Genomic DNA, 27,525 nt, shown 5'->3' on the forward strand with positions numbered 1-27,525 from the left:
AAGACAACCAACAAACAGCAGGTAATGCTCTCTGCTCTATAAACTTAGCTTTCTCCAGTGAATTTCAAATCTATTTCTGTAAGCCTGAACATGTTAATTCTCTGCTTAAAGACATTCCCTCCTGATTAGCAGAGTTGATTAAAATCATCTGTGGGAGTTAAATATCTATATCGGCCAAATGCACCAAAGGTGATCCACAAACTAAATTAAAATTTGGCCACTCTCCAAAGTCAAGGCCATAATCTACCTTTCTCATAAGACAGTTCTGTCTGCACTTAAATAGTTGAGATTATAGCACCCTCACTTACAAGATAAATTCCAGGGTATTTTATCTCCTAATTTCCAGATTTTTTTTTTTTTTTTTTTTTTTTTTTTTTTTTTTTTTTTTTTTTTGTGTGTGTAAGCACATAGAGGACCTCGTATCAGGTAAAGTTTCTAAAGTTTACTTCGAGCTACTTCTCTTATATGATTTTTGCATGGGTAATCCCAGATCGGCTTCTTAATTGCCAACTCCACTTGGAATTGTTCCAATGTTTGCCAGTGTTCTGTTATGTTCTTTTCCACTTGTCCAGCTTAATGACAGCTGTTTTTCTTCAAAAAAAAAAAAAAAAGTTTGGGTAAGGCCCGAGTTGGGATGACATTTTCTCTTAATATAATTTGCATTCTTTTTTTTTTTTTTTTTTTTTTGAGACGGAGTCTTGCTCTGTCGCCCGGGCTGGAGCGCAGTGGCCGGATCTCAGCTCACTGCAAGCTCCGCCTCCCGGGTTTACGCCATTCTCCTGTCTCAGCCTCCCGAGTAGCTGGGACTACAGGCGCCCGCCACCTCTCCCGGCTAGTTTTTTGTATTTTTAGTAGAGACGGGGTTTCACCGTGTTAGCCAGGATGGTCTTGATCTCCTGACCTCATGATCCGCCCGTCTCAGCCTCCCAAAGTACTGGGATTACAGGCTTGAGCCATATAATTTGCATTCTTAAAATCAAACACATTACCAGCAGATTGGCTTAACTGAACACATGCACATATGTATAAGAAACCACGTCTTTCTTTCATTGATCCAAAGTTTTGTATTGCACCACACTGGCCAACTCCCAAAAATTTAACTGAAATCAAACAATTGGTTCATTCTAAGATGCCTGGAGATATGTATATATATTCATCTCTATCTCTCTTCCTCCTATTCTTTTTCCCATATCACACAAAACGCAAACACAGACACAGTCTGAGTTTACTTGATTCCTCCAGTCCTCAGGTTGACTAGACGACTGAGGAAAATTTGAAAGACAAGAGATCTACCTACAGTCTTTCCTAACTTCCTAGTCCCTTTACCAGATTTTTCCATGAGGATTTTTCTTCCTTTTTTCCTTGAGGAAGCCAACTCCTGAGGGCTACAAAACACTTATTTCAGCCTGTGTCTCTAAAAGATAAGAACATTTGATAAACATAACCACACTACCATTACCACATCAAAAAAAAGTTATTTTTTAAGAGCAAACATCGAGGCAGTGTTCCTAATGGTTTCATAATGTCAAATGTTTATTGACTTTTTAAAACAAATTCAAAATGCAAAGAAGTTCCACACCTTGTAATTGGTTGTCATGTCTTTTAAGTCTCTTTAAATTACAGGTTTTCTCTCCATCTCTTTCTTTCCTTGAAACTTATTAAAGAAACTCAGTTGTTTGTTGAGCAGCATTTCCCATGGCTGAATTTTGCAGAATATATCTTCCTGGTGCAGGTCAACATTCACAGGATTCTCAGATTCAGTTGGAGGCATGTTTATCCACACTTTAAGTCATCAAGTAATTTGAATATACTAATATAAATCCCATATGCTCTTTTCCCCCCAGAAATATTCCAGATGATTCCTCAAATAACCTTTCATTCACTAAGTTCCCCGTTGTAAATTTCCAGTTGGGTAATTTTCTTTATGTTTGATGGGTGCGCACAATGAAGAAAAGGCGGGGCGGGGAAACCTTTCTGAAATTCGTTTCCTTTAAATGTATCCATTAGAGGGCGACATTACCTTTAATATTACATTTACCCAATAAAGTTTTAAATTGCATAAAATTTACTTTTGTATTTTTGACAAGTTGGACCTCATTGCCTACTTCAACTTCTAAGCTCATGTCTGTAAAGTGTGACTGCGTTCTCCTTTGTTAATTTGATCTCTGCTGACTTGTGTCTTTGATATTACAGTACTTCCATCTTTGACTCTGTTCCTAATTCTAACCATCGGGCGGCGATGTTGCATAAATAAAGACCCCCGGAAAGGCAAAATTAAGCGAAACTGCCAAATAAAAAGCAGTTTCGCCGGGGGTAAAGGCCATTAATTTAAGAAGGAAAGAGGCAAACCAGACTTTTCTAGTTCATATCCAACTCACAGCCCAACGTCAGGACTGTGTAAAATGCAATACAAAGGAGCCATTCAGGAGTGGGGGAGGCTGACGTGAGTAGAGCGAAAGCACAATCCCCGCCTTGAGTCTGCGATTCCCCTGGAGGGGGCACAGGTCCGTTTGCGCACGTGCGTGTGAGTAGCCACAGGGCAGCGGCGGGACGTGCCTGGACCGGGCATGGGACTGCTGAACTTACAGCGCTCTGGCGGACCGCTTGGGACACCCGCCCCGCCGCAAGTTGGCACTGGCGCTGCCTGGAGGTCAGCCACTCATTGTACCCCGGCGGAACTGGGTCCCGCGGGGGCATACGGCTCGCCCACCAGCACGCGTTAGGAGGCGAACACCTGCATCCAGCTAGGTGTTCCGAGCGCAACCCAGGGCTAGGGACCGCTCTGCCACCTTCTTCTCATTCTTCCTGTAAAAACACTCTCTACCTCGGACAAAAAGGATCCACCTGACAGCAAGTGGTATCGTCACACAGCGGTAACAGGGAAGTCACGGATCCTCTTGAGAATCTGACAAAAGTTGGGGCCTCCTCCCCATAGTAGCACTCAGAAAAGGGCAGGTGAAACTACAAATGGGCGGAGGCACTCACAGGCTTTCTGGGGCCCGTTCATTGATCAGATCCCAGGTTAAGAAATTCTGTCCTGATTGGAGCCTAGACAGCAGCGCAAAGAAGCCAGACGGACTTGGGAAGAGAGGCAGGAACGTCCCTCCTCCCTCCAAACACAGCCAGCGTTCCTTTCGGATTGCGGGAGGGGCCTGGCGGAAGGTGGAGGAGAGGTGGAGCGCCTGGCTGGGGCCTTCCCCATTCTCCTGGCCCCCACCCGGGGACGCCTGGCTGCGGAGGGTTCGAAAGCGAGCAGCGAACGCCCAAAGCCTGGGCTGCGGGAAGGTGGCAGCGCCCTGTAGCTTTTCCTTTGCATTTTTCTTTAAATCGTGAGCTCCGGAGCTATGGTTTCGACCGCTGCTTTCCCGTCTCCACCTCCACCTCCCAGTTCGCTGGCTCGCCCTTCCCCCTCCCTCATCCCCACCTCCCACCCCCATCCCCCTACCCCCCACCCCCATCCCCCTACCCCCCACCCCCACCCCCCCATCTCCACCTCCATCCCCACCCCCATCCCAGCAGCGTGCCCGGCCCTCCGCCTCCAGCCCCGTCTCCGCCGCCGCGGGGTTTCACCCAAGGCAAAGTGAAATCTGCATAGTGACCGCCCCCTCGAAGATCATTGGTGCATCCCCGCCCATCGCGGCCGGTGATTGGTGAGCTGCCCGAGGTTATTTGCATGTCGGACGCAGCCTGGTACCCAGCTGTGCAGCCGGCCGGCGCAGCGCAGAAGTTTGCCGAGCGCTTTCTCGCCGGCTGGTCCCGGACTCGCGCTGCGCCCTGCGCCCTACGCCGCCGCCCTGTTCTCCAGGGAGTCCTTCTCTGTGGAGGACTGACGCTCCGCTTGTGGGAATTAGAGGTGGACAAGGGGGAGTGCCGAGGGGGAGCGGCGAGGATCTTTCCAGTGACTGCTTCGAGTCGGGACGCCGGAGCGTGGGGCTCCGGGTGGCCACGGATCTCGCCCACCTTCCCGCAGCCTCCGGGCGGGCAATGCGGCCGCCGAGCCCCGCGGCACAGAGAGGAAAGAGGGTGGCTCGGAGAGCCTAGAGCTTGTTTCTGCCCACTTGGGGAAGAGGGCATGGAGCTGTGAGCGCCCCTCGCTCGGCGACGCCGCCCGCGGCAGGCTCCCCATGGCCGGGACGTACAGCTCGACTCTGAAGACGCTGGAGGACTTGACCTTGGACTCCGGGTATGGGGCCGGGGACTCGTGCCGCTCGCTCAGCCTCTCGTCCTCCAAGTCCAACTCGCAGGCGCTCAACTCTTCGGCGCAGCAGCACCGCGGGGCGGCCTGGTGGTGCTACTCCGGCTCCATGAACAGCCGCCACAACAGCTGGGACACGGTGAACACGGTGCTGCCCGAGGACCCCGAAGTGGCCGACCTCTTCTCGCGCTGCCCGCGGCTCCCCGAGCTGGAGGAGTTCCCCTGGACCGAGGGAGACGTGGCCCGGGTGCTCCGCAAAGGCGCGGGCGGTCGGCGGCTGCCCCAGTTCTCCGCCGAGGCGGTGAGGCGCCTGGCCGGACTGCTCCGTAGGGCTCTGATCCGCGTGGCCCGCGAGGCGCAGCGCCTGAGCGTGCTGCACGCCAAGTGCACCCGCTTTGAGGTGCAGAGCGCTGTGCGCCTGGTGCACAGCTGGGCTCTGGCGGAGAGCTGCGCGCTGGCAGCCGTCAAGGCGCTGTCCCTGTACAGCATGAGCGCCGGAGACGGGCTGCGCCGGGGCAAGTCCGCGCGCTGCGGCCTCACCTTCTCAGTGGGCCGCTTTTTCCGCTGGATGGTGGACACCCGAATCTCCGTGCGCATCCATGAGTACGCGGCCATCTCGCTCACCGCCTGTATGGAGAACCTGGTGGAGGAGATCCGAGCCAGGGTGATGGCCAGCCAGAGCCCTGATGGCGGAGGGGCCGGAGGCGGGGAGGTGTCTGCTGAGGCCCTGGAGATGGTCATCAACAACGACGCCGAGCTCTGGGGCGTCTTGCAGCCCTATGAGCATCTCATCTGCGGCAAGAACGCCAATGGTAAGCGCGCAGGCCTCGGACTGGCAGACTGGGTAGGCAAGAAATCCCGCCCTGGGCTACTGGGGGAGTGAATTTCCTGAGACAAAGCTGGTGGCTGTGCCAGTACTTTGGGAGAAAGCGTTGGGTCTGAGGATAGGGTTCATTAAAGGGCACTTGTCAGAGATTGTTCTAAGGGTAACTGACTTTTGGAGAGTAAACTCGTGAATGATCTCCATCCTGTGCTGCGTGGCATTGTTACTATCTGCGGGCCGTTCATTGATTGGGTGAGATTGAATCTCTTGACCAAGCCATTCCTGAACCTCTCTTGAAGTGAAACTTACTGCCCCGTGGCTCTTTGCCGTGCTTGACTAGATCTCTAGTTGCTGTCTTTTCCCAACAGCTGCGCAGATTGACTGATTCTGCCCCCTAGTTTTCCCCAGCTCAATAGTAGCAGCCAAAGGGTCCCAGCTTAAAGACCTGAGCCTTGGATGAGTGAGATGGGCGGAGGGGAGTGGGAAGCCCAAGATCTGGTGCTGCGCCTTGTGCTTTGCTGGGCTGAAGGATGCTGTCAGGCGCTCTCTTGGGGGATAGAGGGGTAGTGGCGCGCTCTTAACTATATGTGCCCAGGAATGATGAAACCTGGGGACCCCCGATTCCCCTTCCCGGAAAAGTACAGATTGTCTCCTGGGACCTGATTTTCCAAGCTGTCACCAACCAAGTGAGCCATTGCTTAAAACCTTGCATTGTATTAAATGTTCTTTCCTGAAAAGAGTGATGGCCCATCAAGGGGAAGAGATGGAGGGATAGGTAACGGCTTGGGGTCAAGTCTGGGAAAGGAACCATTGGGTGGTTGCACTTCTCTGAAGATGGCATGGATTTAGTGCAAAGGATGGAAGCAAAAGCACTTGACCTTTTCCCTGACAATGTTAGGGGGTGTGACATTGCATTCAACTCCAAACTACCTACAATACTTCAGTTTCAGGAGTCAGCACCATAAACTGTTCAGAATGGTATTATGGTTAAACAGTCTTACAGTCTGATTGGAAGGCCATTTGGGGAGCAGCTTTCAGTGGCAAATAAAACAGGCAGTGGAAGAGGTCAGATGGGGACTGGAAAGGGATAAAAGAAGTCAAAACGTGGTTTAACATAATCATAATAGCTGAAGTGTAAAATAACACTTAATGTGTCATCATTGTTCTTAGCACCTTATATTTAACTCAAGTACTCCTAGCAAGCCTATTAGGTAGGTACTTACTGTATAGTATTATGCCCATTTTACAGATAAGGAAACCAAGGTTCCCAGCAGTTATATAATCTGCCCAACAGTACATAGATGTTAAATGGCAAAACTGGAATTTGAATCCAGGTAGGCCCCTTTAAGGTTTTAGCCGCTGGTGGAGAAAAAGCAGCTTTGTTTTTCTGGGGGTTTGTTGTTGTTGTTGTTGTTGTTGTTGTTGTTTGTTTTTCCTACTGAACTGTAGTTCTCAGATCTTATGCTTTGTTTTTGATTGGTCCAGTTTTCAAGGAGAACAGTTGACATGTTAGGCCCATTTTGAAGATACTCTGTACCAAGCATGGCTTACTTTGACATTATTGGTTTTGTTTTTAAATTCTGACACTGCCAAAGGAGATGCCAGGAATTGAAGAGCATCTGCTTCTTAATTTTCTTCCTCTTAGGTCAGAGCTAAGGTCAGTCCCGAATCTCAGTTGATGATGTCACAGCTGCTTGTTGTGCCTCACCCTCCAGGTTTGTGGCATCAACACTGGGAACAGCAGCTCCAGGACAGGAAGTGGAGGGCCAGGGGATTTCCATCCAGTGGTCATAACTGAGGGAAAGAGTTCAGTACTTTTGGCTGAGGGGAGGCCCAAACTGAACTCAAAGAAGTAAAGGCTCGTAGGAGAAAAGACTGAAGACCCAACCCTATAAGACAAACAAGAATAAGGGTGGAACCGTAGATGCAAAACAAAACAAAAAACATCTTTCATGCAGAACAGGTGCCCAGCACATTGCGAAGCTTCTCCCAGCTTTTCTAACTGCAAATTGAAGCAAGGAAGACCAACTCCCTGCCCAGGACACCCTGAAGATGCGAAGTGGCCTGAAGCTGCTAGAAAACAGATGTCTTCTGCTACAGGGCTTCCAGTAAAAGAACTATTCCTTATCTAGGGTCAGCATTCCTTGGGATTTCCTTTATAAGGTGGTCTTTTGACCACCGCCACCACCCGCCCCCCGCCTTTTGTTTTTTTAAAATAGAGACAGAGTTTCGCTATGTTGCCCAGGCTGGTTTCAAACTCCTGGGCTCAAGCAGTCCTCCTGCCTCGGCCTCTCAAATTGTTGGGATTACAGGCGTGAGCCACCCCACCCAGCCACGACCCCATGTTTTAACCTTCTCCTTGCCCCCTCCCCTTTCCAAACAATCCTCCTTAATCCTTGGTAGTCAAGACAGCAGGATTCTCTGTGGCAGACAACAAAGCTCCCTGGATGCTCAGAGCCAAAGTGTCTCCCTCTGTACATTCTTGGGTCTCCAGGGAACTCTCTTGCAGGCGAGGTGACCATTCACTTCCACTTAGCAACTGGATGCTCATTTTTTATACATGAAAACCGGGGGGTGGCCACATTAAACAATAACCAGGCTGATTTATTAAGTCCCTTTAGACAAAGTAAAATGAATGTTTAGTAGAGGCGCAATGAATTACTTATGCCTGAAAGCTGGCTTCAGAGGGAAGCATAAACTGCTTAGGAACAAAATGGAGTGGTCCAAACCTTTGTTATATTAAAATTACCCCAAGGCCAGCAAGGTTACAGTTTACACAGCTGAAGACCAACTGGGGAATGACTGCGTATGGGAGGGAGAGTGCTGGTTAGAATTCTTGTCCTGCTGGTCTTCCCTTTAAATTATATATTTATTGTTGTTATGCCTGCTAATTATACAGCATGGGCACATGCATTTGACTCAGCTATATAGGGCTTTTAAACTTAATGTCTTCCAACCAAGAATTTAAGGGCCCTAATCCATCTATTCCTGTCCATTACTCAGAATGCAGGACAAATATGGTTTTGCTCAGCACAAGATGGGTAATAAAAGTTCTGCAGTGTTTATAAAACATGATCCCAGCTCTGTAGAGCAGCAGGAGTTATATATTGTTGCTCATTTGGTATTGATGTCCCCAATCCCATGGCAATGCCATTAAATGATGATATCTTCATGACTTCCTTACGGGAGGTAGAGAAACCAATTTAATAGAGTAGTATTTATGAACAGGGAGTTTGCAGAAAATAGAAACTTTTTGCGTCCACATGTCTCCCTCCCTACTCTCCTCTCTCCGCTGTCTCCCTCCCCTCCCCCGTCACTCCCCATATGTGAGTTTGATGCTGAGCATCACTACTAGGTTTCTTCTTGGTCATTTTTCTTACTAAGCTTTTGTGAGTGTGGCGTTTTAGAAAATCCTCCTCAATTTCTAGATTCTTGATTAAGTGATAGGATATTGGTGAGAATATCCTTGCTCCAAAGAATTATCCAGGGTGCACAAAAGGATTGCTCTCTCCTAGTGGTAACATGCATAAGACTTTGGATTCACCACGAGGGTTTGAAGACTACCTTTGCCATTTATTTTATTTTATTTTGTTATTTGTGTATTTATTTTGAGACAGGGTCTGGCTGTGTCGCCCAGGCTGGAGTGCAGTGGTACAATCATAGTTCACTGCAACCTTGAACTCCTGGGTTCTAAGGGATCCTCCTGCCTCAGCCTCCCAAGTAGCTGGGACTGTAGGCACATGCCACCACACCCAGCTAATTTTTAAAATTTTATTTTTGTAGAGACGGGGTCTTATTATGTTGCCCAGGCTGGCCTTAAACTCCCAGGCTCAAGCAATTCTCCCGCTTCAGCCTCCCAGAGTGCTGGGATTACAGGCATGACCCATCAGGCCTGGCCATACATACCTTTGCCATTCACATGAGTGGCCTGGTGCAATTTTCTTAACCATTCTAACCTTCAATTTTGTCATCTGCATAATGGGAACTAGTAAGAGCATCTAGCTTATATGGTTGGTATGAGAATTAAATGAGACCATAGATTTAAAGATCTTAGCACATAGTAAATGTTCAATAAATAGTAAATTCATTCAACAATTATTGAGCACTGACCGTGTACCCACCACTGTTAAAAGTGCTGTGGACTAAGTGATGAGCAAGAAGAAAAGCCCTCCTCTCATAAAGTTTATAATCCAGTGGAGGAAATGAGAAAAAGTGAATAAGTAAGGATCTTCTCTTGATAGTGAATGTTGTTTAAAATATTTTTTTTTAAAGGGCAGGGTAATGGGATGGTGTGATGGGGCTAATTTAAATGACAGTCAAGGAATGCTTCTCTGAAGGTTTATTAATGATCGCCAGTAATATCAATACTGCTAAGGACCTTTAGGCCAAAAATAGTGACTGAGGACTTTTCTGAATGATTCAGTTATTCACCAGCTGAGAGAAGTCTCAACATCTCACTTAGAGCTGAGAAAGAAAAGGGCTGCGTGTAGAGCAGGGATAAAACCTTCTGGCTGTAGGATTTATTTGGTGATGAGATTTAGGATGAATTTCTACTGAGAGAATCAGCTGAAGCAGCAAGGGTTGATTGGGCTTCTTACGTGTTGTTTAATCACTTTCCACACCTGGGTAGTCTGAAGGATGAGGGTAGCTTCCCATCTCTTTAACCATTTTATTAAAGCCAAGAGAGTTGGTAAAACTGAAACAGAGCAAACTTTGGAAACGAATTTTTTTTTTTTCTTGCATGCCTGAGAAGGGCAACCCTGGCCTTAAGTAGTAAGAGCAACAAGGTAGAGTTGTTCCACTTGCTCCTTCTGAAAGCTCCACCTGCCTCCCCGAACTGGAAGAGTCACCCCTTTGTGATGTTTCCTTAACACTGAGGGCATATTCTTAAATCATTTCCTGCTTATGTGTGTCTCTCCCATCCAACTGTGGACTCATAGGCATTGTTGTCTTCCCTGTACCTCTCACAGTGTCTACAATATGTGCTCTATAAATGCTAGGCAAAGGATAGATCCTGCCATACAGGTTTAAAATTTGTACTTGAATTCCTTTGACACATCAGAAGAACCGTCCCCCATTTCTACCACGGCAGAAAATTTCCAAGTTGTTCTTAATGCACAGAGTCAGCGTTTTGGGGCTACATTCAACCTTTGGGTACCCTGATTTCTAGCAGGGTTCCCAAGTCTGGCTTTGATGTGCAAGATGTGAGTTGGGGGAGTTTTCAGATTAGGAGAATGTCTTCAGTGTATGATACCCAAAGAGGAAGGGCTTCGCAACAGACATCTGGTAGAGCAGGCTTCAGGTAAGTCAACAGAATTGAGTTGAAGGTTTCCTTAAGAATGGAAATACCAATCGCCCCCTTGCCAACAGAGCTGCCCCAGAGGACACTTTATGTTGATGACTGTTGCTCGGAAGAGTTTACATCTGTGTCCCACTCCATCTGCCTCCAGTCTGAGGACTGAACCAAGGTAATCAATTGCCAAGACATTCCTGGGTTGGCATCCCAAGAATGGGAAGTTCTGAAACAAACCAGAGACACTTTGTTGCACATCCTCAGCTTTGTCCTCATCCCACCTCACCGTCAGTATTCATCCTTTGTCTGACAGGACAGGGGGTAGATGCTTCGCCTCTATTTCACTCTTCTGCAGCTGTAGTCATAGGTCTGACTTTTCTGCAACACCTCAAGCTTATTCTCGTCTGTGAGCTTTCTAGGTCCCCATAAGAATCCTGCAAATGTGTGTCCTTTCACTGAGAGGTCTCCGTGAGTCCAGAATTCACAGCTCAATAATAACTAAGCTCAATAATGACTAAGTCTCATTTTGCCCAAGCCCCAAGTCTGTGCTTTTCCTATAAAGAATTACAGAATCCAAGGTAGCAAATACAGGCCAGTACTTGGCCTCCTTCAAATGGCAGCTAGGGTCAAACTCATAGCAAGAACAACACTTGTTATAGGTCTTGTTTGTTAATGGCCTGTGGTGTCCAGACACTTGACATTTGTTAGGCCAGTGAGTGTTCGTGACCACAGTGAAAGAGCAGGCACTGACACCCAGGGGTGTATCTTCCTCCAAAGGATGCTGTTACTCTGTTTAAATGCTGCTTGCTGGCTCTCCCCACCCTAAAGGTGCCATTGATTTTACAGAGCCGTTATTGCTGCTCCTGGGGGTGGAAGAAGGGGGTACAGAGAGCTCTGCTGCCCAGGGAGAGCCTTTATAAGTGTCACCTGCTGGTGACCAATGAGCTCAGCTGAATAGAGAAGCTGCCGAGTCCACTGCGATGCTCTTCTAAAGGAGGGGTGAGTCAGCTCAGCAAAGGTGAATACATGAAGGAGGGAAGGCACCAAGAGGGATTTGAGTCTAGGTCACTGGTCTCGGGGAGCTTGGTGCACCTGTCCTGGAGTTGGCAGAAGAGCCTTTATGAAGGGGGCTTTGATTTCCTCCAAGTCCCCCATGGTGTCCAGCTGCTGACTCCATCTCAGTGTTTAAAGCACAGGGAGAGAATGAGTCAGCGATGTAGCAAAGCACTGAAGGGCCCAGGCTTTGGTGTCTGAATTGAGTCCCAAATTGATTTGCCTCTTACTGACCTAGGCCTTCAAGCAAGTCACACTAAGTTTCTATTTCCTCTACTGTAAAATGAGAGGCTTATACACATGCGGTTGTGCCTTGTGCATACTCAGTGCCCTAGGATGTGAGAGATGCAGCCAGGCTTGCTGGTGAGAGCCAGCATGGGGTGGAGCTGCCTGGCTGTAATTCCTCATAACCTCACTTGGGAGCTGTGTGACCCTGGGCAAGTTGTTTCACTTCCGTGCCTTAGTTTCTTCCTTGATCACAGGGCACTATTGACATTTTGGACTGGATCATGTTTTGTCATGGGGCTCTCTTGGGCATTGTAGGATGCTTCATAGCCACCACCAGTTGAGGCCATCAAAAATGTCTCCAGACTTTTCCAGATGTTCCCTGGGGAGCAAATTCACCCTTGCTGTGAAACACTGCTCTATAAGATAGGACTGAAAATAGTACCCAACTCATAGGATGGTTGTGAGGATTTCATAGCAGTCTCTGTGAGGAACTTTGTGTTATGCCTGACACATAAAATATTCTAATTGTTTTTAACAAACTTGTGTTGGATGCAGTAATTGTGTTCATTTTTGCCAAAGTCTCTAGTGCAAGGAGGGTCATGACCCAAATCTCAGGGAGACGGGTATTACTCACAAGGCTTTCCTTGGTGGCTAACAGTTTGTTTGTGGAGGTAGGAGGAAGTTCTGGAATCTGGAAAAAGCACCCTTGCACCTTGCTCAGTTATGGCTCAGTGGCCCCCAACAACAAGTGGTCTGGCAGTGGGCAAAGAGATTAGATCTCTGCCTCTGAGCTCAGGCCCACCTCTGCCAGGATGACAGTGACAGTGCACATTCAAAGCTCCAGGCCCCCAGAGAGAAATTCTGCTGTGGATATTGGACCCTGCTTGTGGCAGCTGCCAAATCCTCAGCCACAGATCATAGCAGGTGTTTTCTGTTTTGCTAGCCTGTCATGTAAACACACTTTGTGGTCTTCTTGCTTGTTTTAAAAAAGGCCTAAGTGGTTTTGCAGCTTTGGTTGTGTACTTGGAGCTGCATGCAGGATTGGGAGGAGCGACATAAGGAACACAGCCCAAGTACTCCCAAGGAATGCCACGCCGGCATTATTAATCAACTGCTCACTGAGTGCCTGCTACATCCAAGGCAGTGGAGATAGATTAGCAGGGGACAAGAATCTTGCCTCTTTAGAGTTTAGAAGTGTTCAGAATCTAGTAGGGAAAGCAAAGCATATGTACAGATAGTTACAAAGAAGTTTGTAATCACTGCCTTCAAACAAAGAGGGGAGCAATGGCAGTAGACTCCACTGTCTAGTCTACATTGCTGGTTCCCCATCGTGGGTGCTTTTCAGGAGCTGTTTCATTTAATCCTCCCAGCCCCTCTGGAAGGTAGATACAACTTCCGTCCCATAGCTGGGGACCTTAAAGGTTCTGGTGATTAGAAAGCTTAAAGGGAAGAGATGACTCCTGGCTGGCTGCGTGGAAGGAAGTCATGGTTTCTTTGTGGAGGACGTGGCAGGTGTGCCAGTGATTTGGGCAGGTAGAGCTGCAACTGCAGAGGCGGAAAGGGATGCAGAGCCCCCAGAGGCTTCCAGGCAGAGGGAACAGTGTGAGCAAAGACCTGGAAATCAACGCGTATGTGTTGGAGAACAGCAAGTTCTCCTGTTTGGGTGGAAGGTTCAGATACATGACAAGCAGGAACAGTGGAGATAACACAGGAAAAAGGAAAGCTTTCCCACATCTTTTATCCAGATGTTAAGAAGTCTGCCAGAGTACAGGATGAGAGTTTTCCAAAACTTATTTTCATAATTCAGAAATTGAGTGTGTCTTCTCCCTAGCTCATCTTAACCATGGCCTCAGACCTCCAATTACTCCTCTTGGTGATTGAAAGCTTGACCTCAAAAATGCACCCGTCTGCTGTCCTAGCAGTAAAAGCAGTAAAAGAAGACCTTAACCGAGCAAACTTGGGTTGAGAGGGGATGAAGAACAAGGCTTCTATCAACCCTTCTTTTCTTGTTGAATTTGGCTCTGACTTTGCATTTCTTCCATGGCCCTGAACGTAGCACTTCAGTCCAAAGCAATCCCAGTACAGAATGAAGGTCAAGACTGGCAGATGTGTTAAATGAGGCCATTGGATTGACTCTTGCCAAAGCAGGATTCTTAATTGTGGAAGGAGAGAGCAGCATAAAACAGGGTGAGAGAAGATGGTCCCAGAACTTTTTTTTTTTTTTTGGTTTTAAGTCTGACTGATATATACAATATTCAACTTCCAGTTTAGGGTTTGTTATTTTGGACAATGAAAGCTCAATTCTCAGACATGCTGACATTTTAATTCTTAGTTAATGTGTTTCCAGAGCATTGATAATAAAGATTTCAAGCATATTAAGTGCTTAATATTGTGGAGCCACCTTATAGCTAATTGTCGTGGAATTGGAGTCCCTAAGGTGCAGCTGAATTCTGCTGACAATAATAAAATGTGATAGGTCATCAATGGCTTAGCTAATAACTCAGATGCTGGTCTTTTTCGTGACTCCAGTGTTATGAAGGGAAGGAATTTTCTTGTCACTTGACAAAGATAAACTTCATGAACATATTGCAAAAATACATACACAGTCATTTGTAGTGACTTGAGGCCCATAGTTCTCTTTCTTTCCTTTTTTTTTTTTTTTTTTTTTTATTTGACACGAAGTCTCACTCTGTCACCCAGGTTGGAGTGCAGTGGTGTGATCTCAGCTCACTGCAGCCTCCACCTCCCAGGTTCAAGCAATTCTCCTGCCTCAGCCTCTCAATTAGCTGAGATTATAGGCAGGTGCCACCACACCGGGCTAATTTTCACATTTTCAGTAGAGGCAGGGTTTTACCATGTTGGCCAGGCTGGTCTCGAACTCCTGACCTCAAGTGATCTACCCACCTTGGCCTCCCAAAGTGCTGGGATTACAGGTGTGAGCCACCGTGCCCGGCCCATGGTTTGCTTTCTAAAAGTAAGCTGAGGAGAGTCAGGCCCATGATGGAAAAATTAAACAGGAAAACTAAACTTGGAAGTCTGGACATATAAGGTTAGAGTTGACAAGACATTAAACTGGACCTCAAAGAGTTTGAAATGGGCCTCTCAGTGCATGAAAACCCTCCCGACAGTTGAAGCCAAGCTTTTATTGAAACCTTTACAACTTTTTTTAGTCTGTACCTTAAAAAATGTGAAAATTAGTATTTGCTGTGAGGAGAGCTATTAATAAACACAAGCCTGAGGCTCACATACCAAGCGGGTGTACATGCACAAGCATCCGGAACAATCCAGTACAGAGATGTGAGGATTTGGATCCAGAAAATTCTGGGGTAGAGCTTACCCTGTCTGTGACCTGGCGTGAATCCTTCCATCTCTTGGATCTCTGTTTCCTTATCTGTGGTGTGGAGAGGTCAGACTCGATTCCCCAAGGGCCTTTCTGTCTCTGATAATGTTTCTAGATCCCACATGGACACTGTGCCATCATTTTCCTAAGGTCGAGCCCTGGAATTAGTATCCTTGGGAAAGAAACAGCCCAGGATGGTGCTGGACGAGCTCTCTAAAGACCTGGCTTGGTAATAGGGCTGGACACTGTCTTTTTTATATTAAGATTAACTGCAATTACTGTACTTGGGGGTTTTCCTGTGCCCCTTTCCCCAGAAAATGAGTGCTACATGCTTTTGACCGACCTCATGCTTCAGTGCTTGACAGCTGCGTCCAGGCCCTGGCAGGCCGGCACTGTGGTGAGATCCAGCTCCGAGGTGACTTCATACAGCCTGTGCTTGAAGCCCGCCTACCCAGACTTGGGTATTTATAGCAGGGGAGCAGCTAGAAAAAAAAAAAAATTAAATATGCTACACCCTTCTTTATACGATGTGGGACAGAGACAGGCATTGTGAGGAATTTCGAAGGCAGAGCTATATAATCCAGCAGGATATTTTTAAATGCTGTTTGTTGCCGTTGGCAGGGCCGGTGTTTCAAAGAGGAGGGAAAATGAGAGTAACTGAGGATGACAGGCTGCTAGGAATGCTGAAGGCCGAGACATGGAGCTCCATGCTCCGAGGTATATAGGCTCTGAACCCTGATCTACTTCACAGTCACATAGCTTGAACAGGGCTTGGGCAGGTCAGTATGAGAGGCTAGGGAAATGGGGGTGGCTTGCCTGTCTCTCTTCCCCAACCAGCCCATCCACCCTTCAAATCCCAAGTTGAAAATCGATGAAACCTTCTGGACAGGCAGAATATACGGCAAAAAAAAAAAAAAAAAGAGTTGCTTTTGTGAAAGCCAGGGACCTGGTTGTTTCTTCAACCCATCTCAGTAGCCAAGTAATTAAAGTTGTATGTGGGGACACAATTTGGAAGCAAGTTGCTTGCAGCTGTTCTTCTGGACTTAATCAGCTTGAGTACCAGCTGGGCAGGCCAAGACTCTGCTGGGACCCAATTCAGTAGCAGGTGAGAAGGCCTCAGGGGTAGGGCTGCCTCTGAGAAGGCATCGCAATGTCCCCCACCTGTCCAATGGGTGCTTGTAAAGTATCCTAACTAGTGTTTTCTACCGCCACAAACACTGTTCTTTGAGGAGACAAATGATGATGGCGGGGGTGGGGAGTCTGAGGACTGGGTAGGGGAGAGGCCGGGAGTTCTGTTTGGGGTACATCTGTTTGTTCATCCAACAAATATTTATTGAGGACTGTGTACTGAGCACTGTTCCAGGAGCTGGTGATGCAACAAATGAATAAAAGGGACCTGAGGCCGGGCGCGGTGGCTCAAGCCTGTAATCCCAGCACTTTGGGAGGCCGAGACGGGTGGATCACGAGGTCAGGAGATCGAGACCATCCTGGCTGACACGGTGAAACCCCGTCTCTACTAAAAAGTACAAAAAACTAGCTGGGCAAGGTGGCGGGCGCCTGTAGTCCCAGCTACTCGGGAGGCTGTGGCAGGAGAATGGCGTGAACCCGGGAGGCGGAGCTTGCAGTGAGCTGAGATCCAGCCACTGCACTCCAGCCTGGGTGACAGAGCGAGACTCTGTCTCAGAAAAAAAAAAAAAAAAAAAAAAAAAAACAAAAGAGGACTGAAGGAGGGCAGGGTGCAGTCCCTGTGGATAATGAGGCAAAGCGAGGGGAATCACATGAGGCCAGCCTGGCTGGAGAAGACAGCTCCAGGCAGAGGGAATAGCAAGCGTTCCTGGTGGGTTCGAGGAGCACCAAGGAGAAGCTCCTTGCATGTGGCTGGGGTGAGTGTAGCAGGAGATGTGGTTGGGAGAGGAAATGGTGGGGTGGTTAGTGGGGTAGACCATTGGGTAATAATTCATTGACTTTTAGTTCTGAGTAAGCTGAAAGGCATTTGAGGGACTCAAGCGCAGAGTGACTTGATCTGATTTGTATTTCCGCAAGGTCACTCTCTCTATTGTGTTGGAAATTGACTTTAGTATCAAGTGTGGAAGCAGCAGGACCAGCCACTGGCATTTGCCAACAGCTTGGATGTGTGAGGTATGAGAGCGGAATCAACGGTGACACCAAGTTGCTATGGTCTGAGCAACTGGAAGGAGAGAGTGACCATTGACTGAAGTGGGGAAAGCTATGTATGGAAGAAGCAGGACTGCAGTAAAGATCCCAGCGTGGTTTTAGTTGTCTGTCTCAAGTCACATACAGATATCAAATAGGTTGGGCTGGGCACAGTGACTCACACCTGTAATCCTAGCCCCTTGGGAAGCCGAGGCAGGTGGATGGCTTGAGTCCAGGAGTTCGAGATCAGACCAGGCAACACAGTAAAAAGCCTCGTTTCTACAAAAAAAATACAAAAACTAGCTAGGTATAATGGCACACATCTGTGGTCCCGGCTACTTGGGAGGCTGAGGTGAGAGGATTGCTTAAGCCCAGGAGGCGGAGGCTGCAGTAAGCCGGTATCACACCGCTGCACTCCAGCCTGGGCAACAGAGTAAGACCCTGTCTCCGAAAAAAAAAATAGGAAGTTGGCTGGGAGACAGGCCACCTTGAAGTTCATTAGTCATATGATGGATTGAAATATCACCCTTCTTTGCCCTTCCAGAGGGTGGGCTCATTATAGCAGGGCTGCATAGAGATTCAGACAATAGAGATTTAATTTTCAGTCTTACAATCTTTGGCTAATGGCCATACGAGCCCCTGAATTTTGCTTTCCAGCTTTTTTGTAGGCAGCCAGCAGCCTTTAATAAAGATCATCAACTCTGTTGTTTCCTGTCATTAAAACGGGGCCTGTTTAATTGGTCCAATTGTTCTGTGGATCACTGTGACTTTGTGCCTGTGTCCTTCAATTCTGGGAAAGCAGGACTCCATTTTTCAGGCAGCTTTGCATTCCTGGAGGTCAAGTCTGGGTCTGAAATTTGGCCAGAAAAAGAACACTCTTAGGTGATTTGAGAAGACATTGGGCCTGGAGTGGTGTCTGAATGGTTTGAGAGTATCCAAGTGCCTGTTGGATGCTTTGACTTCTGCTTCTCAACAGGGGCAGGGTGCACAGGGGGTCTAAGAGATAGGGTCTGAAGGAGTTGTCACTGTCTGATTGCCAGCTCGATAGCTGGTGTCTCTGCCCTCAGTTTTCCTCTTCTGTTAAATGGGGTTGCCATAGTTTCTAGCTCATAAGGTTGTTGTTTCAGTGATTTTCAATCCTAGATTCACATTAGTATTACTCAGATAGCTTAAAAATAAAAGTGGCTGCCAGGTGTGGTGGCTCAAGCCTGTAATCCCAACACTTTGGGAGGCCAAGGTGGGCAGATCACCTGAGGTCAGTAGTTCGAGACCAGCTTGGCCAACATGGTGAAACCTGTCTCTACTAAAAATACAAAAATGAGGCAGGTGTGGTGGCAGGCGCCTGTAATCCCAGCTACTCAGGAGGCTGAGACAGGAGAACTACTTGACCCTGGGAGGCGGAGGTTGCAGTGAGCGCAGATCACACCGCTGTACTCCAGCCTGAGCAACAGAGCAAGACTCCATCTCAAAAGAAAAAAAGAAAAAAAGTGAGTGTATGTGTGTCTGTCTGTCTTAAGGCCCTACCTCCAGATATTCTGAAATAAATGGTCTGGCATGAGGCCCAGACCATGTGGGTAGCATTCCTGGGAGAGCCTGGTATGTAATGAGGGTGCAGACATTAACTATTATTAGTAGTAAAAGATCCTTGTTCTGGAGTATGTCTTTTCGCCCCACATAGGATGGTGACTTTCCTTCACTTCACAGCCACCGTGGCTTGGGCTCACTCATCTAGAGGGATCACCAAAGAACACTCAAGAGAAACTTGAATTGTTAGGTTTACGTGAAAAGGGCATGGCTAGATCTAAAATGGGAGCAACATATTAGCCCAGAGTGGTGGCGCACACCTGTAATCCCAGCTACTCGGGAGGCTGAGGCAGCAGGATCACTTGAACCCAGGATGCAGAGGTTGCAGTGAGCCAAGATCGCACTACTGCCCTCCAGCCTGGGCGACAGAGTGAGACTCCATCTCAAAAAATGAATGAATGAATGAATGAATGAATGAATAAATAAATGAAATGGGAGTGACACCATACGATATTATTTATCCCACTGGTAAATGAAGTGAATACTGTGATTCCCATCTTTAAGAGGAGGAAACAAAGTCACAGGTTCGGTAGCTTGCTCACGGTCATGCAGGTGATAAGTGGTGGAGACTGTAACCAAATCCAGGCAGCCTTACACCTGATTCTCTACTCTTCAACCTTGCATGTTCCCTCCCCAGCCAGAGAAGCCAAGAGACTGAATTCTCAACTCTGATACCCAACACAGACCTACCCTGGGTCAAACTTTTACAAAGCACCAGGCCCCGGCTCGTGTGCTTCACATGTATTATATCATGTGATTCTTACCATCATATATACTCTTATTCCCATTTTGCTGCTGAAAAAACTGAGGCTCAGAGAAGTTCAGGTGACATAGCTAGTCAATGACACAGCTGGGCTCTTTGAGCTCTGAAGTCCTCATTTGCCCTGTGGCCTCCTGACCTCAGGAGTGGCCTGGGTAGGGACAAAGCACATGCAGTGATTTCCTGAGCAAAGAAATGAATGGGTTGGCCCAACAGGACAAGAGGAACTGAAGCGAGGCCAAAGCACCCCTCGCTGCGTCTCAACAACCGAGCTACTGGGGGCCTGAAAATAGTAACATCGCCCAGTGGGGTGGCCAGCCAGCTGGGCCTGAGACCTGTGGGGTAGGTATTTGTTTCTCTGCTTGTTTAAAGATAATACCCTATGAAGCACATTGCTTCTCTTCTGTTAGTGTGAATGAAATTGCCTCTGAAATGTTGTGTGTGTTGGTTGCTTAAAATAGCTCAAGAGGAAGAATGTTTGGAAGCTGTTAGCTCCTTGAGTCTATTTCCTTGATTTATGATACCTTGGAGAGTGTGGGACCTCTTCTTGTTTACCCTTCTGGCTTTTCCTTTCTACCATGTTTGAGTCCTTGTGTCATCGTAAGCCAAAGGCATTTGTCACCAGAAAATGTGGCGACCTTTCCTAAGTAATTTAATGGGGAATGCTTTACATGTTTAATCTTTTTCCTTTAAAAGGGGGGATAATGGAGAGAGGTCATTTGTTTTGGAAATGGCCCTTTCTCTCTTCCAGCTGAAAACGTTCCAAGATCAGAGCAATGGCATTTACTTGGGAGTAAGAAAAATTTATTTTATTTTTCCATTCACACTGAGGCCTGGCCTGGGAAGTCATGAGTTTTTGTAGAACTTTCATCTTGTGGTGCCCAGGAGACCTGACAAGCTGTGAATGAGAGGAGCCCCAGAGCTGCTCTATTCAGTACGGCGGCCACTTGCCACATGTGTATATTTAAATGTATTAAAATTCAATAAGGTTAAAAAAAAATCATTTCCTCAGTCATGCAAGTCACATTTCTTGTGCTCCCTCATCATAAGTGGCTAGTGGCTACCATATTGGACAATGCAGATATAGAACATTTCCATCATCGCAGACAGTTCTGTGCAACAACACAGCCATTAGAGTGGGTCAGCGGTGGGTCACTTGGGGCCAGCTTTCTGGGTTTTCACAGGTCTGAAAATTTTAACCATTCCCCAGCTTCTCAGAAGCCCTCTGTTTGTAGAAACAAGAAGATTCATGGAAGCGGAGATTAAGGCCATTGATTCTTGTGGCTCTAACCTCTGGACCCTTGACACAAGGTTGGGTTTTATGATTTCCAAGCTGCATGGCCTCGGGCAAGTCACTTCGCCCCTCTCAAGTTGTTTCCTTGTCAGCAAAATGGTGTTTTAAAAAATACCTCCCAGGGATGATGTGACTGTTTAAACAAAATAATAAAATGTATATAAAACAGTTCACATAAGGCTTAACACATAGTAAGAACTTAGATGTGTTACAGTGTTTTACCTGCATTTTCTTCTTTGAGCCACACAGTATCCTGCAGAGGTAGATGCTGTTGCTGATTTCAAGATGATGGGAGGGGCTTCAGGGAGTGCCATTGCTGCCATCACTGCCGCTGTACCGTTGCTTGGGTTCTGCTTTTTTCCTAGGCTTGGGTTCTGTGTTTTTCCTCTAAGGCTCATCTTTTCTACTGAGCTTGTTGACCGGCTTCTTGTCATAAGTCAGAGGATGTTTGTTTGTTTGAACTAGGAGCTCTTCTGAGCTTTCATTCAGGGACTGTTTCTTCCACCATGGAAGGTGAGCTCTCTTCAGAGGTGTTTGCCTAAAGCTGGCCTATTGGTATCTACTTGGAAAGCTGCCACCAGGAGAGCTACTGCTGGGATCTGAGGCTCCTCGAAACTTGAGGTTAAAGTTTTTAGTGCTTCACAGTGCCCTGTGGTCCTTTGGCATCCTTTGCCATGAGGACTGAGTCTAACAGAGCCTTCAGTGAAATCTTAGCCAAGGGTGGCTTTGGGAGGAGTATCTTTGAGAAGAGCAGGACCAAGAGAGGCCTGTCTTGAGCTGTAGAAAGGATCCTTCTGAAAAGATATTTGGTCACACCTGGGTCCCGGGTTCACACCTTGACTCCACCACTCACTTGGCTAGATCATGTAGCTAATATTTAACTTTGCAATACCTCAATTTTCTCATTTGCAAAATAGAAATTATGCTAAAACTACCTGGCAGGCTGGTTGTGCGAATTAAATGGGATGATGCTAAGTAAAGCGTTTAGCCCAGCACATGGCAGGTAGCAGCCACCAGGTATGAGCTACTGTTGCCATCTTCGTCATTGTTGCTTCCCAGCAATGGCATTTGGTACTTTTTTTTTCATGTGTTGTTCGCATTTTCTCCTTGAGAATGTTTTATCTGTCTAGTCAGAAAAAGCGACCCAGAAGGGGTTTAGTGTGTGAAGTGAGTGTCTAAGTTAAACTTGCATATTATTGACTCTATGTGGTCTTTTTATTCTTCCTTCTTCCCTTCTTTCCTGTTTTTTTTTTTTTTTTTTTTTTTTTTTTTTTTTTTTTTGGAGGATAGTGGGGCTAAAAATCATGACTGTGCAGTTGTCATAAAGCATGACTGTGCGGTTGTCATTTTGGTACCCCACACGGTGACCAGCCTGCTGCCTTCCTGCTGGTTCCAGCTGTATAACAAGCACCACCCAGTCAAACAGTATAATCAGATCTGGATTATTTCTATAGGATTAATTTGTGGTGTGAAGTGCTCATGTATTTATGCAATTGCCACTCATTTGCCGGCATCCAGAATGTGCTAAATCTGCCACTAGTGATGAAATCCAAATAACTTGGAACCATATGTAGGGAATCCAGTAATTTTCATCACCATTGTTACAAGAGAGGAGTTTAAACTGGGGGAATCCAAATGGCACCAAGAAATGATGATATCCCTACTTTCCAGGGATGGTTCTACTCAGAGAGGCACCAATCTCAAAGAGAAAACAGGAAGGACACGAGGCCAGGATATTGCATGATTGTGTTGCCATTGGTGTAACTGGGTCCCCACTGAGGGCTCCCCGCGCACCGCCCCCCCACCCCCCGCCCCGGTGGACCACACCATCATCGTTTGTGAGACTTCTCTGGCACTGACAGATCACTCGTAGTTAATGGGTAACTCGGACTTTTCTTGCCAAATAGTTGCTTTGTTTGTCGTCTGTGCTGTAGTTGCCTTCATTGTCCCCACAGCCCCTCAGGCCTCAGAAGGATGTGCTGGGGGGTGGGGTGTGGCAACCTGTAGCCTGAGCCCACATACTTCTTCACCTTTCCCTTAAGTCACTCATTGCCGGAGCTGGCTGGTTGCAGAAACATCTTGAAGCACTTTAAAAATTGATTCTGGACTCGGTGAGGTGGCTCTCATACCTGTAATCCTAGCACTTTGGGAGGCCTAGGTTGGAGCATCACTTGTGGCCAGGCATTCGAGACCAGCCTGGTCAACATGATGAGAAATGATGTTTTAAAAAATACCTCACAGGGATGATGTGACTATCTAAACAAAATAGCAAAATGTATATAAAACAGTTCACATAAGGCTTGACACATAGTAAGAACTTAGATGTGTTACAATGTTTTACCTGCATTTTCTCCTTTGAACCACACAGTATCCTGCAGAGGTAGATACTGTTGCTGATTTCAAGATGATGGAGGGGGCTTTAGGGAGTGCTATTGCTACGGTCACTGCCACTGTTCCTACTGTTGATATTCTTAGGCTTGGGTTCTGCTTTTTTCCTCCAAGGCTGATGAGACCCGGTCTCTCTACAAAAGTAATAGTAATAAATAAGTTTTTAAAATAAGATTCATATTCTGGAACCCACTCTGAATCTATTAAGTGAAAACCTGTAAAAGTGGGGCTAAGACATCAGTTTTTTTGTTTTGTTTTGTGAGGGAGTTTCCCTCTGTCACCCAGGCTGGAGTACAGTGGCACAATCTCAGCTCACTGCAAGCCCTGCCTGGTTCCAGCAATTCTTCCACCTCAGCCTCCCAAGAAGCTGGGACTACTGGTGCACACCCCCACGCCCGGCAATTTTTTTTTTTTTTTTTTTGTATTTTTAGTGGAGATGGGGTTTCACCATGTTGGCCACGCTGGTCTCAAACTCCTGACCTCAAGTGATCCACCCACCTCAGCCTCCCAAAGAGCCAGAATTACAGGCGTGAGCCACCATTCCTGGCCAAAACACCTGTTGTTGTTTTTTTTTTGAGAAGTAGTCTCTCTCTGTCGCCCAGACTGGAGTGCAGTGGTGCAATCTCAGCTCACTGCAACCTCCACCTCCTGAGTTCAAGCAGTTCTCCTGCTTCAGCCTCCTGAGTAACTGAGATTACAGGCGTGTGCCACCACATCCAGCTAATTTTTGTACTTTTAGTGGAGACAGGGTTTCACCATGTTGGCCAGGCTGGTCTTGAACTCCTGACCTCAGGTGATCCACCCTCCTCAGCCTCCCAAAGAGCTGGGATTACAGGTGTGAGCCACTGTGCCTGGCCAACATTTGTATTTTTAAAGCAGCTCTGTGGCAATTCTAGATAAATGGGCAGGTTTGTGAATTCCATCTACATCACTGGGAGGTGGGTTTTATTCTGCGCTCCTCTCAGAGTATGTATGGGGCAAAGGACCCTCTTGACGATGTACAGTTTGGGAAAGGCCAGGCAGAGAGCAGGCTGATCTTTAAGGATCTTCTCTGTGGGTGGTAAGGTGGAGATCATGGTTAGGGTGATTTGAGTAGGGAGAGGTGTTAGAAAAGATGACCGATGTTTATTGGATGCCCTGTCATTTAATCTTTCCAACCAAATGTGATGAGTTGGTGGTGATAAAAATACAGGTTGATATTTGCCAAATACCTACTATGAGGTGAGCAGGACACTAGCGATTTATATGCAGGATCTTGTGGAATCCTCACTACAGACTATGAGCTGTAGGTCACATTATTTACCCTCATTTTACAAATGAGGAAACCGAGGCCTTGAGATAGTTGAAATGTCTTGCTCGAGGTCGCACATACACAGTAAGTAGCAGAGCCAGCATTTGAGATTAGTACTGTCAGACTTCAAAGCCCATGTTTTCCGTGCTGAAAGTTTTAATCAAAAGCATGAGGCTACTGGGTCAAATAAGAATCCTGCATTATAAGTAACAGTGTCAGAATTTTTTGAGAAAGCTGCTTGTGCTATCTTTCCTCAAGGTACTGCCCGTTGGCCCTTCCAGTCGTGGCTTTGAGAACCTTGTTATTTCCCCAGGTTGAGACCAGCCGCCAGTCGGCTGTGCCCGTCCTTGAGGCTGTCCATGTTATGGTTTGCTGTTCCTCCTCCTCAACCCCTGCTTCCTTCCCTGTACAGCCCCTGCATGCAACTCTTCTCCCCAGACAGAGGCCCAGAATCGGGGTCTTCCTTAACAAATAAGCCAGGTTCCAGGAGTGCTGCAGTTACCACCCAGGTGCAAGCCCAGCACAGGCCTCCTCTCAGCCAGCACTCATCCGAATCCACTCACACACTCAGGTGGTTGTCCTCCTCAGTGAACTGGGAAGCAGTAGGGCCTTGTGATTGACGGTGTGGATATGAAGCTGGACCGCCTGGGTTCAAATGTTGGATCTACTTCTTCTTTGACAAATTGCTTCATATCTCAGGTGCCTCAGTTTACTTGCCTGTAAGATACTTACCTCATATGTTTACTTGTCTGTAAGATGCTTACCTCATATGATAGTTGTGGACAAGATTACATGAAGTACACCTCCTAAAATGCTTGGAACAGGGCCTGGCGCATGAGTCTCCAGCATGTTAGTCATGATGATGGTGATGATGATTACCAGTTGGGGGGTTAGCTTTGGCTACCCTTCCCTTGGCATGGGGAGGGAGTCCACCCATATGCGAGCATTAACCCTGAGTCTTACAGTAGGGAAATAAGGGCTTTGGAAGCAAACCTGGGTCTAACTCCAGGTAAGCTGCTTTGTTTTTGTTTTTTGTTTTTTTGTTTTTGTTTTTGTTTTGAGACAGGGCCTCCCTCTGTCACCTAGGCTGGAGTATAGTGGTGTGGTCACGGCTCATGACAACCTCAGACTCCTGAGCTCAAGTGGTCTTTCCACCTCAGCCTCCCAAATAGCTGGGACAACAGGCACAAGTCACCATGCCCAGATAATTTTTAAAAATTTTTTATGGAGATAAGATCTCACTATGTTGGCCAGGCTAGTCTTGAACTCCTGACCTCAAGCAATCCTCCTGCCTCAGCTTCCCAAAACTCTGTGCCTGGCCTGGCTGCTTTTTTAATGTGATGCTGGGCAAGTACCTCAACCTATTTGTTTTTTAATCTATAAACTGGGAATGACAGCAGTACCTGCCTTATGGTGTTGTAAAGGTGAAATGCAAAAGTGTAAACAATGCTTCTCATAAGGTGCATGGGCTCAGCTGACATTGAATGAATAGGAGGAAAAATATGAATTGAATAAGCTTTAGTAATAAGTGGAAAAATGTCAGCTCAAAAGATTATATACAGCATGATACAATGTAGATAAAGTCAAAAACAAATATTGGATGGCAGGAACAGTCAGGTTCTGGGACAGCTGGAGACAGTGGTGGCGACTGGAATAACTTTACCAAAGGAAAGCTATTAAGTGAACTGTCCTCTCCGGTAGAGTTGGCCAATGTGCTTTGTAACAGAGCCAGACTGGTTTCCTATCTCCCAGGATTTTGCTCTTCAGTTAAAACGTTGTCAATCCCAAAGACTTTTCGACTGCAGGATCATCAGGTTTGGATGAGTCTCATATGGCCACTGCACCTCCAGATGTATGCTCTCAAATGGTGTGGCCTGATGAAACTGTGGGACCATTTGGACCTCAAGATGAGAGGTTCCAGCTTCCTGGGAATGTAGGTTTTGATTGTCACCTCAATGGGACTGCTTCACAGAAGAAAAGCCTAGTTTCTAGCAGAAACTTCATCAAGTGAAAGACACGAGTTTGTGATGACACAATATGTGAATGAATTTCAGGGTAATGATGCACCTGTTGAACAAGAAATTAACAGTGCAGAAACTTAACTTTGAAAGTGCCAGAGTAGGGTGTGCAATACAAACATGTCCAGAATTGCGGGGAAAAGATTTTGAATCGCTGTTTCCAGAAGTAGCTAATAGCAAAGTAATCATTCTGACTGTAACACAGAAAACTAAGAATGATATGACTGTTTAGAGTGAAGAAGTAGAAACTGAAAGAGAAGTGCTCTTAGAAAAGTTCATCAGTGCTGCTGAGGAAATTTGCTGTGCTCTTTTAGCTGAGGGATATTGGGCTGACTTTACTGACCCATCATTTGGTTTGGCATTTTTTGGACCATATACAAACAACACTCTTTTTGAAACCCTTGAATGCTAACAACATTTAGGATTCTGTTGATGACCTTGGATGCTGTAAAGTGATTCATCATAGTCTCTGGGGTACCCGTGTAGTTGTAGGAAGCATCTTGACTAATGCAACACCACACAGCCATATTATGAAGAAATTAAATGGAAATTAACAGAAATGTCCATTCATGTGCTGTATTATTTGTATGTAATATTTGGGTTGATCTATAAATACTGTCAGACTAAAGTTTTTAAAATACACTTATTTCTAAGTATTTATTTCAGCATTTCTGAATTTACAACATTGGCAAGTGATTTGGGATTTTAAAATTGCAAATGTTCATTATTCATATCATTGAATACATGTTGAGCACATTCACATTGTATAGGATGTGGTAATTAGCTTGTAACCAGGGTATTATCTGTTATTATTATTTCTCCCCTTTACTGGAAAAAGTCCTCAATTTTAAATACTTTCTTCCAAAAATAAATCACACATTTGGTTACGGAAAAAAAACCCGAAATATTAAGATGTGCTGAAGGAGTACATTACAGGCACAGTAAATACCATATAAGAGAGAAAGTGAGGGGATGGTAAACACAGATAATGGTTATGCCTCATGGGAAGAGGGAAAGGGAAGGATTAGGGGAGGGAGGGTCATATGGTTTAGATGCATGTAGATGGTTGCCAAGGCTCTAGCTTTTGTTTGGGAGTTGAGTTCA

The 27,525-nt window shown here is 46.5% G+C and overlaps 1 protein-coding gene and 1 pseudogene across 1 annotated transcript in view; both read left to right on the forward strand.

Annotated features, from left to right (window-relative positions):
* The first annotated feature begins 3,702 nt into the window (after positions 1–3,702).
* ABTB2 (ankyrin repeat and BTB domain containing 2) overlaps positions 3,703–27,525 on the forward strand; it is a 209,828-nt gene continuing 186,005 nt past the window's right edge. The window contains exon 1 of the mRNA XM_010358362.2: positions 3,703–5,007. Coding sequence (XP_010356664.1) covers positions 4,125–5,007 — 883 coding nt within the window. The 5' untranslated portion in view covers positions 3,703–4,124. The remainder of the gene's footprint in view (positions 5,008–27,525) is intronic.
* On the forward strand, positions 10,266–26,975 carry LOC104658372 (annotated as a pseudogene).

Source organism: Rhinopithecus roxellana, chromosome 15 (genome assembly GCF_007565055.1).
Source record: "Rhinopithecus roxellana isolate Shanxi Qingling chromosome 15, ASM756505v1, whole genome shotgun sequence".
Classification (NCBI taxonomy): domain Eukaryota; kingdom Metazoa; phylum Chordata; class Mammalia; order Primates; family Cercopithecidae; genus Rhinopithecus; species Rhinopithecus roxellana.